Genomic DNA, 14,123 nt, shown 5'->3' with positions numbered 1-14,123 from the left:
TTTCTTCCCCCTCCCCTTTTTTCTGATAACAAAAGGAAAAGTATTACTTGCCCATTGCCACAAAGGATAAAAGGATTGCAACCTCAAGTTGCTTCCTGAATTTTCAGGAGACGAAATTTGGTTAGTAAAGAATTTTCTCAAAATTCTGACATTGATGGTCTTCAAGAAGTTCAAAATGTTCACCTCTTTCATTCAGCTATTTTATTACTTAGGCAATGTGTATTTCTAGCTTTTATTATTTTTTGTATAGTTTTGCAGATATATTTCAAAGTGTACTATTGTCTAAATAATTAGCTTGATAGTATAGACCTGAGAATAGACGGACTTAGTCTTAATGAAAATAAAGGCAATATGAAGTTTTTTGCACTTTAAAAAGAAACAAAGTAAAAAGCATATGGAAAATAAATGATCAATTTTAAAGCCATCAAATATTTAAATCAGGAAAAGGAATTAAAGTTTAATTACTTCTAATTTTTCTTTAAAAAGAAGGTAATATTGTGGTAAAGATAGGATAAAGTCTTTGTTACAAATACTATGCAATGGTATAAGTGAAATACCAAAGTGAAATACGATTAGAGTATGATTATAGTTTTAAAATCTAAATTATAAAAAATCATGTAAGAGATGATTACATTTAATCACCAAAACTCTGACTCAGATTTAGAAGTTATATACTTCACTATGGACTCAAAAATTAAAACAAGTTTTCATAAAGGTAAGTTGTTGTACCTATTTTAAATTTAAAATTTTATATACATTTAAAACTCAAAAATGTGTATTTTAAACTAAAAAATAAACTATCCATCATAAGCTACTTATCAGGCACAAAACCTCATACTTTTTATGGACTCTTGCATTCCACAAATAACCACAAGGGCTGTTCATCAGGTTAAGTAGAGCTAAAATAATTTTGTTCTTCACAGAAACTTTTGCTGCTTTTCTCCTTCATTGTTGCCCTTCTGCAACCTCAGCAAAATTTTTTTCTTTTAGCTTAACTTTGAAGATCATCTTACTTAAATGAATTATATGCTTTATCGATGTATATATGTAATATGCTATTAATTTGAAGAATTCATAACAATTTGCAACAGTAGAACTGAAATTTATGTATGTACTACCTATAAAGGGCTGCTAGCATAAATTAATAGTGAAAACAACACTGGAAAGAGCATAATTCAGAAATAAAATTATTTGAAAATATCTTTAAAAATCATTCACTGCTAATGATTGCCATGCTCACTATGAATTATTATATCTACTTATTCAAATAGATGTAGCTTGACATCTCTCCATGTGGCAACACTTTGTCCATTGGTTCAGTTATTTTTTCCAATAATTTCTAGCCCTAGTTTTATAAAATACCAGGATGTTGCCAATTAACTCCTAGGACACTGGGAAATCGTTTTGAACTATGTAGAGACCGTACAGTACTTTTAGAAAGCAAAGAAGTGTCATGAAATTGTGCTACAATTCAAAAAGGATAGGAATCATTAATGACCCTGAAATCATTATGACCTTGAAATTATTCAGATTACATTTCTTTAAACATTTTATGATTTAGATTTCTCAGTAATTTATATTGGCTATCTCCCCATAGATTTTTTTCCAAATTAACAAAGATTTTTGCTATAGTAGAAAAGAGATCTTAAATTTAGCCAATAGCCTACAAAATCAAGAAAATTTTTAAATGAGATTTTTCTTCCACTAAATAAAAAAGTTCCTCTATGTGGAAAGAATCTACATGTGTTTGTGTACTCAGTTTAAAATGCAGTTTGAACTCTTTTATGATAACAATATTAGACAAGATTAAAACCTATAGGCTAACCATGCAAAAAACTCATAAGCCTTTTTCTTTAAAAACAGTAGTTGTTTTGAAGAATGCAACCCATTAAGTATTCTATATGTGAATCTTCATAATAAAGAGCTATGTTAACTAGGAATCTTCGCTTAAAAGAAATTTTAACCTATGCATCCTTAGGAAAAAGAAAAAGTAGAAAAAACTTTTAGACTTCTTAATTTCTAGTATGGTAACAATATAAGCAATTTAAAAAAGCCTTTAAAAATTCAACTCCTTGAAGTTATATAAAAGAAATAAAAAGCAAATTGGTGCCTGGTTTTGGAAAATTCCTAAATATACACTGGTGACACTCAATTTCAAGGTTTGTAGGGAAGATATGAATGACTATGAGAAACTGACAGTTTTGGACAATAAATTAAATAGGCTTATAATGATGAATAGCTATGTGAGTCTAAAAAAAATAATTTTGCTCAACTCCATTCTGAACAGAACTTTTAGGAAGCCACATTTTATTGATGGTCAATGGGTTACTGTCACAAGGGACAAAGGGATTTTCATGTACAATAATGGTTCTTGGGAGTATCAATCATCCTATTAATCAACAAACATTGATTAAGTGCTAGGCCCCAGTGCTAGGTGCTAGAGATACAAAGACAAAAATGAAACAGTCTTTGCTCACCAAAGAAAATAACATGTGCAAAGCTAAGTAAACACAAAGTTGATACTAAGTAAATTCGAATACAAATTACAAAGTAATTCACTGATGGGAGGGGAGGAATACTAATAGCGGAGAGGATCAGGACAGGCATCATGGAGGAGGTGGCACTTGAACGGAGCTTGGAAGGAAGCTAGGGATTTTTACAGGAGGAGGTGAGAAGGCAGAGTATTCCAAGCAAGAATGATGATATATGTAATGGCAGAGATGGAAGGCTGAACATATGCATGTGGAACAGCAAGTAGCCAACATGGCTAAACAGTAGGCTTTGAAGGGGAATAATAAATAATAAGCCTGAAAAGTAGTCTACTGAAGACAGGTCGTAAAGGGCTTTAAAGGTCAAAGGTTTGTATTTTATCCTACAGACAACAGGGAGCCACACTACCGTGGAGCAGGTAATAGATAGGAATTCATCCATTTGTCATCAAATACTTTGTGTCTCTTTGTTTAATCTTTGCTCTATTTGTTGGCATAAGGGATTCTGTCTCATTCTCTTCCTAGGCCTCTGCCACTATGGTATCTGGGTACACTATCATCCTCTGTGCAATGTTTTCTTCCTTTCATTCTGATAATTATATTTCACTAATACTTTTGTGTCATTAAGCAACCTAAGAATATGAAAGACCAATCTATCTCCAAGGTAATGTGTTCAGTGGTGACTAGAGGATGGTCAAGTAAATGAGCAAATGACACAAGTGGAAATGACCCACAAGGTCAAGGGTAGAAGGCCAGAAATTGTCTCCACATGGCCAGAAGTAGACAATAAGTGAGAGAAATGAACAAAGAGTAGATTATAAGCCACAGATCTCTCCCCAAGCTTAGAGGAAGCCAGAAGGCTATTCCAAAGGGTGAGATGGAGGGAGAAAATTTCACTCACTATTATAGTTTAAGGATAGCAAAACTGTCTGGGGGTCAGCTGGGTGGCATAGATTGAGACTGAGTGCCAGGCCTGAACTAAGGAAGACTCATCTTCCTGAGTTCAAATATGGCCTCAGACACTTACTATGTGACCCTGGGAAAGTCATCTAACCCTGTTTGCCTCAGCTTCCTCATTCATAAAATGAGTTGGAGAAGGCAATAGCAAACTAGTCCAGTATCTTTGCCAAGAAAACCCCAAATGGGGGCACAAAGGATCAGAAACAACTGAATGATTAAAAACTAAAACAAAATTGTTTGGAGGTAATGAAAGTTGATTGAGAGAACAATGCTACTGCACAGGTTTTCAAAAGGAAAAAGTAAAATTTCCCCACAACAGAACCTGAGGAGAATTACTAGTAACAATGATAGGGTCTTTAACTTTTAGTTCCAGCAACTGTAGGGAACAGGGAAAATTTTGTGGTGATTTTTTTTCCTGTTCTGCCATGGCCAAATGACTGCTATTTATGCTCAAAATTAAGGAAAAGTGGCTCTAAGTCTAGCACTCTAAGTAGTTTGCTACCTAATTTGCTAAATAAGGTATAGCCCATCCTTAAAAAACTTCACAATATATTATCATTCCCTTAAGCTATCACCCTTATCCTTGTATCTCTTTTCTTTTTCTCAGCCAAACTCTAAAAAACAAGAAACCAACTTTCTACACTAATTGCTTTGGCTTACTTTCCTCTCACTCTTCAATACTGCAATCTTACATTCAAACTCATTACTCAATTACAACTATTTGCTCAAAAGTTACTAAATGATCTATCTGTAAATTCTGATATTTTCTAAATTTTCATCCTTTTCGTCCTCGCTGTAGTATCTGCTATTGTTAATTAACCCCAGTGTTATCCTCAACTTCTCGTTCTCCCTCACTCCACAAATACAATCAGTTGCCAGACCTAGGTGGCACAGCAGATAGAGTGTTAGGTCTGGGATCAGGAAAACCTAAGTTCAAATCCAGTCTCAGACACTTACTAGCTATGTGACCTTGGGCAAATCATTTAACCTGTTTGCCTCAGTTTCCTCAACTGTCAAATAGAGATAATAATAATACCTATTTCTCAGAGTTGTGAGGATCACTTAGCACAGTACCTGGCATACAGTAGGTATTACATAGATGTTAGCTAGAATCATCATCATCATTGCCTTTTCATTTCTCAGTCTACAAAATCTCCCAAATTCTTCCCTTCTAACTACTCACACAGCTACCTACTTACTGGTTTAGGTCCTCTTTACCTCTTGCCTGGACTACTGGAATGGCCTCCTAGTTAGCCTCATCAATTCAAGTTTCTGCTCACTCCCATTCATCCTGCAGAGAGCTGCCAAAGTGATTTTTGTTAAGCACAGGTATGACCACTTCACTTTTCTGCTTCAATGACTCCCTACTATTCCTAAGACAAAATAAAAACTTCTCTGTTTGCCTTTTAAAGCCCCTTGTGACTTGGTCCAACTCATATTGCTAGCCTTACTATATATCACAACATTTCTTGCCCTCTAAGTTCTAGCCAAACTGGTCTCCTTGCAATTACTCAGCCATGGCACTGCATCTCCCCTCTTGGCGCCTTTGTGTAGGCCATCACTCATTCCTGGAATGCTCTGCCTCCTCACCTCAGCTCAAGTACCAACAGCCAATAATAGAAATAATTAGCATTAATATAGCATTTTCATGCAATGTGCTTTATACGCTTTATCTTATGTGATCCATATAACAACACTTCTAAGGCAGGTGCTATTATTATACCCAGTTATAGATATAAAATTGAAATCTGGTAAGACTAAGTGACATGCTCTGGGTTATATAGCTGTTAAGGGTCAGGAATGAGATTTGAAGCCATGTCTTCATAAATCCAAGTCCAGTAAGTCATCCATTATGTCATGATTCTCCTTCATCAAGCTGTTCTTTAATCCCCACAGCTAAATTACTTTATTTTGTATATTATTTTAATATGTACATGTCATCCCCTCTGACAGAAAATACAGTCTTCCTTGAGGCACAGGGACTTTAATTTTTGTCTTTGTGTTCTTAGTAACTAGTGAAGTTCTTGGCACATACTAGAAACTTAATATATGTTGTTGATTGACAGATTTCCTTGGTGTATTTACTATTCTCAACCACTGGAAGATCACAGTAATTCCATAAAACCACATCATCCTACCCAATTCTTAGCCATGTGTTCCTGTAAATCCTCCAGAGATTATCCACCCAATGTCTTAGAGGCGACCTTTTGGTTTTCTTAATATTTTGTGCATACATCTATAGCAGACTATCCATTGTTACTGCTTCATCCTTTTATGATGATATATGAACTTAATGTTATCTTTTTATACCACTTCTGGTGTACAAGTCATCACTGATAATATGATGAAGCCTACTTTATACTTAAGTGGCTCTCCATTACCATTTGGGTAACCCACAACCTTGATTCTTCTTAGACAGGGGTTTTATGCCATACAGCTTACAATCTTCCATCCTCTTCCTATGGGCTGCTGAGCAAATGAATTTGTACTCAATTGACAAGGAGATCAAATGATTACTGGAAAAGGCAATTTCTAAGATATTTTGGTTCCTTCACTGTGGAATTTTATATCAATTAAACAATCAAGGCATGGTGATATTAAGAATTAATTTATTTATCTCTATTTCCTAGCATTAACAGTTTGTTTAAATATGCCAAAACTGTTATAATCACAAGCAGTGTTGTCTCCTTTTTTTTATTTTCTAATTTTGTACTACTTTTGACCAATGTTTTAACTAACTAATGCTCTGAGTACACGCAGAATACATATCCTCTAATGAATGCTATGTGTGTAACCAGTGGATGGATTCCCCTTAAATTCAAAGATAATTTCAATTTTCTTGTGTGTGTTATTTGATACTTGACATACCCAGGTAGTCTGAAATTTTTTTTGAAGAAGTTTATTCATGAGGTACAGGTGTGAGAAATTTTTTGGCCACTGCAATTAATGAAAAAGGTATTTTTCAACTTTCCCATTCAATAGGTAGGAAAAGAAGGAGATATACTAAAACGATTATACTGAATTGGATTCTATCTCCTCTATACTCAAGTAATAAAATATAACCTATCAACCTCAACATCCTGTTCCCCTTGCTTTATTTCATATATAGATATGTTACATATGAGTCCTTTTCATGAAAGGACCTAAAATTTGGTAAAAAGGAATCTTTTTCTAGGAACAAAAGTTACTTTCTATGAAGTTCCTATTTTTCCCTGTGAAAAAGTTATGTACTTCCAGGAAGAATTCAAGATTATCTAGTATCTTCAGTAGACAGTAAACTCATGGTTATATGGATCTAAGGCACTCTTCCTAAATCATATATAAAGCTTCTTAAAGGCAGGAATTATTTCATTTTTATCTGTATCCCCAGCATCTAGCATTGTGCTTGGTACACAGTAGTCATTTAATAAATGCTGACTGACTGATTCACTTATAAAAATGTAACTATGTTATTATCTAACATATTTTTCTTCCAATAGAGTAAGTACATGATCTTATCATAAAATTCAGTTCTTTCAACATGTATCAAGGCATGATGATTTTAAAAAATAATCATACTTCTTAGATGCTAAAGGCTAAATAAAACATACATGAATTGTTCGCTTGTTATGTCATCAGGTTAATTTCACAGTATACTATATTTCATTCTACTATGCAGCTATAAATTAAGCAAAGCATTATGTTATTTATTCTCACAAAAGTAGTTTGTAAGCAACAATAATATTTTTACTAAATGGTTTTTTTTCAGTTATATAGTGTTTTGACTACTTTCTGAATGTGTATAGTGGTGACCTTATACTATTAGACCATAAATATAGCTTTTCTAGCTCATTTTCATTTTTTCATAATGTTCTTCAGAGTACTATTTTAACCTGATAAATCTTTCCTTCCTGATCATAACATCTTCTGTCGTCATGACTTAAGGGCATCATCAAAGCAAAACTAATATTGATTGAGACAACCTTCAACTCAGGCATTTTGCATTAGTGGCCAGAAGCATTATGGTTAATTAATAACAACACTTCATTCCTATGACATATTACCTGCTTCCTATAATATTCCCAATAGGGTCTGCAGAAGGCAAAGCAGAAACCCTCCAAACATGGCAAGCCTGGAAGGACAACACCATCAACTTCAGGCCACTAGGTATAGTCAGACTGAGAAAATATCGAATATTAAAGGTCTAAGGTAACATAAATAAATTTCACTTACATACCTTTGAGATTTCTTAAGTTACGTCTGACTCCAAATTAAAGATAATTAAGTTACAATCCTTCGAAACTTAAGTGCTTTTTGTCACTGAAAGGACTCTCAAGGATGATATGCTTGGTTTAGTAATTAATTACAAGACAGTCCTTCCCAACAACATTTATCTTTTATGCTAAAATTGAAGTACAGACATACTATAGTGAGAAGCACAAAGAAAAAGCACATGTTGTAGACTGAGCTAGCTACACTACCATTTCATTATTTGGTAAATGCATAATGGAAAGATGGCCAGCATTATGCTAATAAAAAAATTAACCAGAAATTCTTTATGTTGAACAAGTAAAATATTAGGTTTACTTAGGTCAAGTACAATATTATATATGAAGAAAATAATCTAGGCCATATAGTATCAGGAGCTTATGTCACTGCCCTTACCTCAACTCTTGCAGCAGCCCAGGAGCCTTGAGCCACTACTCTCCATTGGATAAGAAGCTGCATAAGGAAGAAGAAAGGCCATTCAGGGGCTTCCTGGCCCCTTCATAAAACAACTATCACTAACCCTACTTCCAATAGCAGGACTTTAGTTACTAGAGTGTGGAGGGTGAGAAGATTGATGATGATCATATTATATATTTTCTCTATGTTCACAAAGCTATGGTGATTGCCTCAAAAAAAAGGAACTAAGCACAATATTAATAGGTTAGGTTATTTTAACAGAATCACTGTTTTACTTGGCATATGCAAACTACATGAACTCATATAGGCTTTACAAAAATTATGTTTCATTTTGATCCATCTCTTATATTTTACTTTTAAAAAATTAAAACTGCATACATCCAGTTACTGAAAAACATTATAGAGGTATAAAGCATAATTATCATTACTACGTCTATCAAATGAAATGTATTTTTATGAGCAAAACGGGTACATGTTTTCATCAGGTAAAATAATAATCAAATGTTCCTATGAGTGTCTGTCTTTCTTTAAAAAAAAACAAAACAAAACTTTTAAATACTCACTTGGGAATCCTCATCTCTGAATGTACGTTGTGGAATCTGCTCAGCATCAGACATTTCATCTGAAGACACATTCTTTCTTTTTTGCTTCTTACCCAACGTAATGATGAGCTTCCTGTTTCAAGATTTAAAAAAAAATAAAGGTAAAAGAGTATAGCCTTCATCATAATTTCAGATACATCAAATTCACATGAAAAACTTTTTTACAGCTTACTGGTATTCACTAGAATTTAAACTTATCGAGGGCAAAGACTGTTTGCAATTTTTGTCTCCGTAGGCTGTAGCACAATGTCTACACATAGTGATGTTTAATAAAGGCTTATTAAATTGAATGAAATATCACTTAAGAGTAGTCCAATCACATGATGGTTATCTGTAGGAAATTCACAATGAACATTTGAATAGACATATGTGATTCAAATAAATGGGTAAAATTTTATTCATGCCACAAATACACATGAAGTATAGGGTTCTCAAATGATTAAATCCTGCTTACTATTGCTGTTTTTCATTTTGGAATCACAGAAGACTAGGATTTTCTTACCGGTTTGTATAATTACAAAGGCCATGGTTTAAGAATCCCCATATCACACTAATCACAAAGTATAAAAATTATAATGCAATGAAACTCAATTTTATGTATTCTTATTGCAAGTAAGGGTACAGACTGAAATCTCCTAAAACTAATTTCTTTCTTTCTTTTTTTTTTTTGGAGGGGGAAGGCAGGGCAACTGGGGTTAAGTGACTTGCTCAAGGTCACACAGCTAGTAAGTGTGTTAAATGTCTGAGGCCAGACTTGAACTCAGGCCCTCCTGACTCCAGGGCTGGTGCTCTACTCACTGTGCCACCTAGCTGCCCCCTAAAACTAATTTCTACAACATATAAGACAGCAAATGAATCTAGCCAATAAAGAAACCAATGAGAATTTATTAAGAGACTCCTTTGTGCTGGACCCTGCACTGGATGTTGGGATTACAAAAAAAAATGAACAGTCCTTGTCCTCAGGGAATTTATATTTTATCAGGTAAAACACCATGCATACATACATGTTTGTACAAAATATATACAAAATAAATACAAGATCCTTTCCATGGGGAGGATCCAGCATCCGGGGAGATGAGCAAAAGTCTTACACAAGAGGTGGCCTTTGAGCTAAGCTTTGACTAGAGAGTCTAAGAGGCAAACATGTGTATACCAGGCACGGGGGACAGCCTGTGCAAAGGCACAGAGAGGAGCTGGACTGTCAAATCTGAGGAATAGAGAACTGTTTAGCTAGACTGTAGAGTGTATGAAGGAGAATTAGGTGTAAAAAGCCTGGAAAAAGGTAGGTCAGAGCCACATTGTCAAGGATTTAAAATGTCAAACATAGTATAGATTTGATCCTAGAGACAAGAGCAGTTTATTGAACAGGAAGGAGCGTGACATGGTTGGATTCATATTTTATTAACATAATTTTGGCAGTTATACAGAGAATGGAATGGGGAAGAGAGAGAATTAAGGCAAGGAAACCAATTTGGAATCTAATTCAATAGTCAAGGCAAGAGAGGTGATAAGTGCCCAAACTAGGCTGGGATCTGTGGGAATGGAGAGAAGGGGACTGAATGAAAATGTTGTGGAAATAGAATTAACAAGACGTATAACCAATCTGATATGTGGGTATGGGGGAGTAAAGAATCAAAGGGTAAATCTGGGTAACTATTAAGTATGGTGTTACCCTCAATAGAAACAAGAAAATTAAAAAGAAGGGTGAGTTTGTAGGGAGAAAGATGCTGAATTCTGTTTTGAATATGTTGAGTTTGATAACTATAGAATATCCAGCTTGTGACAGGCCCATTCTCCCAGAAAGTAGGGCACAAATAGCCTGAAATAGCTAAAGTGAATGATGACTCCTTAAGTAACATCAAAGAAATCCTATAAACCCCTTGTGTGCATCTTTATTTAGCTTACTCATGAATGGTGGATTGTATTGTTAATGTATTTTTGCTTAATTTAGATATCTTTCCCATCCATTAATAGGCCCATGTGACCTGCCTAAATCACATGGAAGCCTAAGTCACATGTGGTGGGAGAAGCTTGCTAAAAGTGGAGCAGGAAGGGTGAAGCAGAATTGAGAGGAAGTGAGGTCAGAGCAGTTAGAGCAGTGGGAGAGAGAGGACCCAGGCAAGCAGCTAGGGTTGTGTTTGTGGGAAGGCCTTGGGATGGAGTTGCTCCCTCTAGTGATAATGTATATTAACTTCTTTGTTGCTATGATGGATTCGGTTTACTGGTGTTGGGATTTGGCTTTCTGGTATCTGAACAAATGTTTTGCTTCTGTCTTCCACATGGAGAGTCTGTTATATTTTGTGATTCAGAACCACATCAGCATATTCATAGTCGCTGTCAGCACTGTGAATATTGCACTGGTGATACATGGATGTGTTCAAAAGGTACCTAAAATTGGTTATTTGAGATTGGGGTATTAAAAAGGCCTCAACTCACTTGGCCCTCCTGACTATAAAAAGATATCAATCTTAACCACTGCCACCATTCAGGAACGATCTATAATTCTGGAAAAGTCTGGTTTTCTCAAACTACGAATGTGTACTTCTTTGCCTTTCAGACATTAGAACCAACAGCTAAAATTCTGAAGTGGCTGGAAAACCTCATTAACACAAACAGCCTTGTATTCATGTGTATGTGTGTGTGTGTGTGGTATGTACCACCAATGATTTGCATATTACTAAATGCTGTAGTTAGATTTTAAGGAATGTGGGGCTCTATTCCTTTAGGTACTGAACCTGACTGATTGAAATGCAATTAGAATCCAAGATCAAAAAAAGTAAAAGGCCTTTTACTAAATAGTAGATGATGTCCACAAAACAACTAGGCAGTGTAATAGATACAGTGCTGGATTTACAATCATGAAAACCTGAGCTGAAATACTGCCTCAGACATTTATCAGCTGTGTGTGTGTGTGTGTGTGTGTGTGTGTGTGTGTGCAAGTCAACTCAACCTTAAAGCTTCAGTTTCCTTATCTATAGATAAGGGCTAATAATCTATCTTATAGAACAGTTTTGAAGATCAAATAAGATAACGTAAGTAAAGGGCTTTGGAAACCTTAAAACTTATGAAGTTAGTTATTATTGTTATTATTCAAGTCAAGTTCCATATAAGACTTCGTTGAAAAAGCAATTTTAGATTATGGGAAAATAAGTAACTAAAAGATCCATACCCCTTCACTCAAAGGGCCTACCATTGGCATATACCCCAAGAATATCAAAAGCCAAAAGAAAGGTCCCATATAAATTAAAATATTCATTGATGTACTTTTTGTGCTAGCAAAGAATTAGAAATAAAGTAGATGTCCAATGATTGGGAAATGGCTAATCAAACTGGTACATAAATGTAATTTAATATTAGTGCACCATAAAAAACAACCACAATCAATTCAGAAAAATATTGAAAAACTTAATGAACTGATAGGGAACAAAGAAAGCAAAACAAGGAAAATAATATACATAATGACTACAACAATGTATGTTGCACCATTTTCCCTTCATTTCAGAGGTGAAGGAGCATGGATGTTGAATTTTGCATACACCTTTGGACAAGATTGACATGATGGCAGTTTGGCAAAACGGCATTTTTTCCTTTTTTTAAAGATTTTTTAAACAAGTCTTTGTTACAAAGACTAGTTCTAAAGCATATGGTAGGGGAAAGGATATATTCAGAAATAAATGATCCATAAAACAAAATTAAAATAAAAATAACAAATATCTAAGATTTGGTTGGACTCAATACAGAAAATATTCTATTTCTGTATAAGTTTCATCACCAATAACTATAAGCCATGCTAATAAAAAATACAACAAGATTACTAACAATGACAATTTGAACATATTGCTCTTTAGCTGAATGTGCACTGACTGGTCTCACTGACAAAATGGTCCTATTAAGCAAGGTGTTAAAGAACCTTCACTAAAGTCCCATTCTAATGCCTCATGTATGACAGTATTGCTTGCTTAGGTTTTGTCAGCAGGGTATAAGTTTGGCAGATACTACTAAGCCAGGCAAGTTTCTAGTACAGGTTTGCCAATGGATTATATGCCGAGGAGTAGCCTAAGTAAATCTAGAAAGGCTCATCACCAGAAGGGTAGGCGAGAAGTCATTTTTGATAAGAGCAACTCAAAGTAGATCTCAAAAAAAAACCCAAAACCTGGACAGACTTATATGAATTGAAGCAAAATGAAGTGAGCACAACCAGGAGAACACTGTACAAAGTAACAGCAATACTGTACTATGATCAACTGTGAATGACTTTGCTATTCTTAGCAATACAATGATGCAAGACAATTTCAAAGGACTCATGAAAAATTGCTATCTACCTCCAGATAAAGAACTGATAGTCTGAATGCAGACCACAGCATACTACTTTCTACTTTTTGTATTTTTTTGTGTATTTTTTCCTTTGAGTCTGTCTTCTTTCACAATATGACTAATATGGTAATAAGTTTTGCGTGACTGAACATGTATAACCTATATCAAATTGCTTACTGTCTCAGGAAGAGGAGAAGAGAAGGAGGGAGAGAGAAAAAATAGAACCCAAAAATTTTTTAAAGTGAATGTTAACAATTGTCTTTACATGCAACTGGGGGAAAAACAAAATATATAATACACATATACATACACACACACGTTGTGTGTGTGTGTGAGAAAGAGCAACTCATGAAAACTATCTACCAAGGTATAGAGGACTTGCAAGCTACATCAGTAAAGGGAATACTCACACTGACAAAAACACAAATCCTTTTATTTATTTATTTATTTTTGCAGGGGGGAAGGCAGGGCAATTGGGGTTAAGTGACTTGCCTAAGGTCACACAGCTAGTAAATGTGTCAAGTGTCTGAGGCCGGAATTGAACTCAGGTACTCCTGACTCCGTGCCATGTAGCTGCCCCCCACAAATCCTTTCTTTAAGTACTGAATTTCAGACGACTCACAAAGTATTATACATTAACATAAAATAATATAGCATGGCTATTCAATAATACAAAAACCTTCCTAAAAGCATGGGAATGATGACATGCAGCAATCATAAGTGGAGAGGGTTCATTTAATGGTGAGATAATGTTTACTTCTTAAAGTTGATGAGACAAGAAAAACAGTGCCACATGCAACACAAATAGTAACTACCAATACATATTAAACTATGATCATCATATAAATTATTTATAAATAACCCACATGAATACCACCATAATGAAAGTTAAGGTAAAAAGAATCATAGGTCAGAAAATGAACTTCTCAAAGAATGCACAAGTAACACCAGCCAGATTATTATTTTTCATGAACAAAGAGTCACTATGAAACCCAAAAGGTCTAATTACAAAGAAAGCTATAAAGAACTCTGAATGGCAGAGGACATTTCATCCTGGAAGTGATGGGGAGCCCCTGGAGTTTATTGAGTAGGG

The 14,123-nt window shown here is 34.8% G+C and overlaps 1 protein-coding gene across 3 annotated transcripts in view; it reads right to left on the bottom strand.

Moving 5' to 3' along the window:
* Positions 1 to 14,123, bottom strand: part of CHD9 (chromodomain helicase DNA binding protein 9) — a 193,978-nt gene that overhangs the window by 104,223 nt on the left and 75,632 nt on the right. For 2 of the 3 annotated variants that reach the window (XM_036751099.1, XM_036751100.1), the window contains exon 3: positions 8,678 to 8,789. In XM_036751099.1, the coding sequence (XP_036606994.1) occupies positions 8,678 to 8,789 (112 nt within the window). Of the gene's footprint in view, positions 1 to 8,093; positions 8,151 to 8,677; positions 8,790 to 14,123 lie in introns of all 3 variants that reach the window. The other variant, XM_036751098.1, reaches the window with a different exon arrangement.

Source organism: Trichosurus vulpecula, chromosome 3, assembly GCF_011100635.1.
Source record: "Trichosurus vulpecula isolate mTriVul1 chromosome 3, mTriVul1.pri, whole genome shotgun sequence".
In the NCBI taxonomy this organism is placed as follows: domain Eukaryota; kingdom Metazoa; phylum Chordata; class Mammalia; order Diprotodontia; family Phalangeridae; genus Trichosurus; species Trichosurus vulpecula.
Note: the sequence above shows the minus strand (reverse complement) of the source record. Positions and strands in the feature narration are given on the sequence as shown.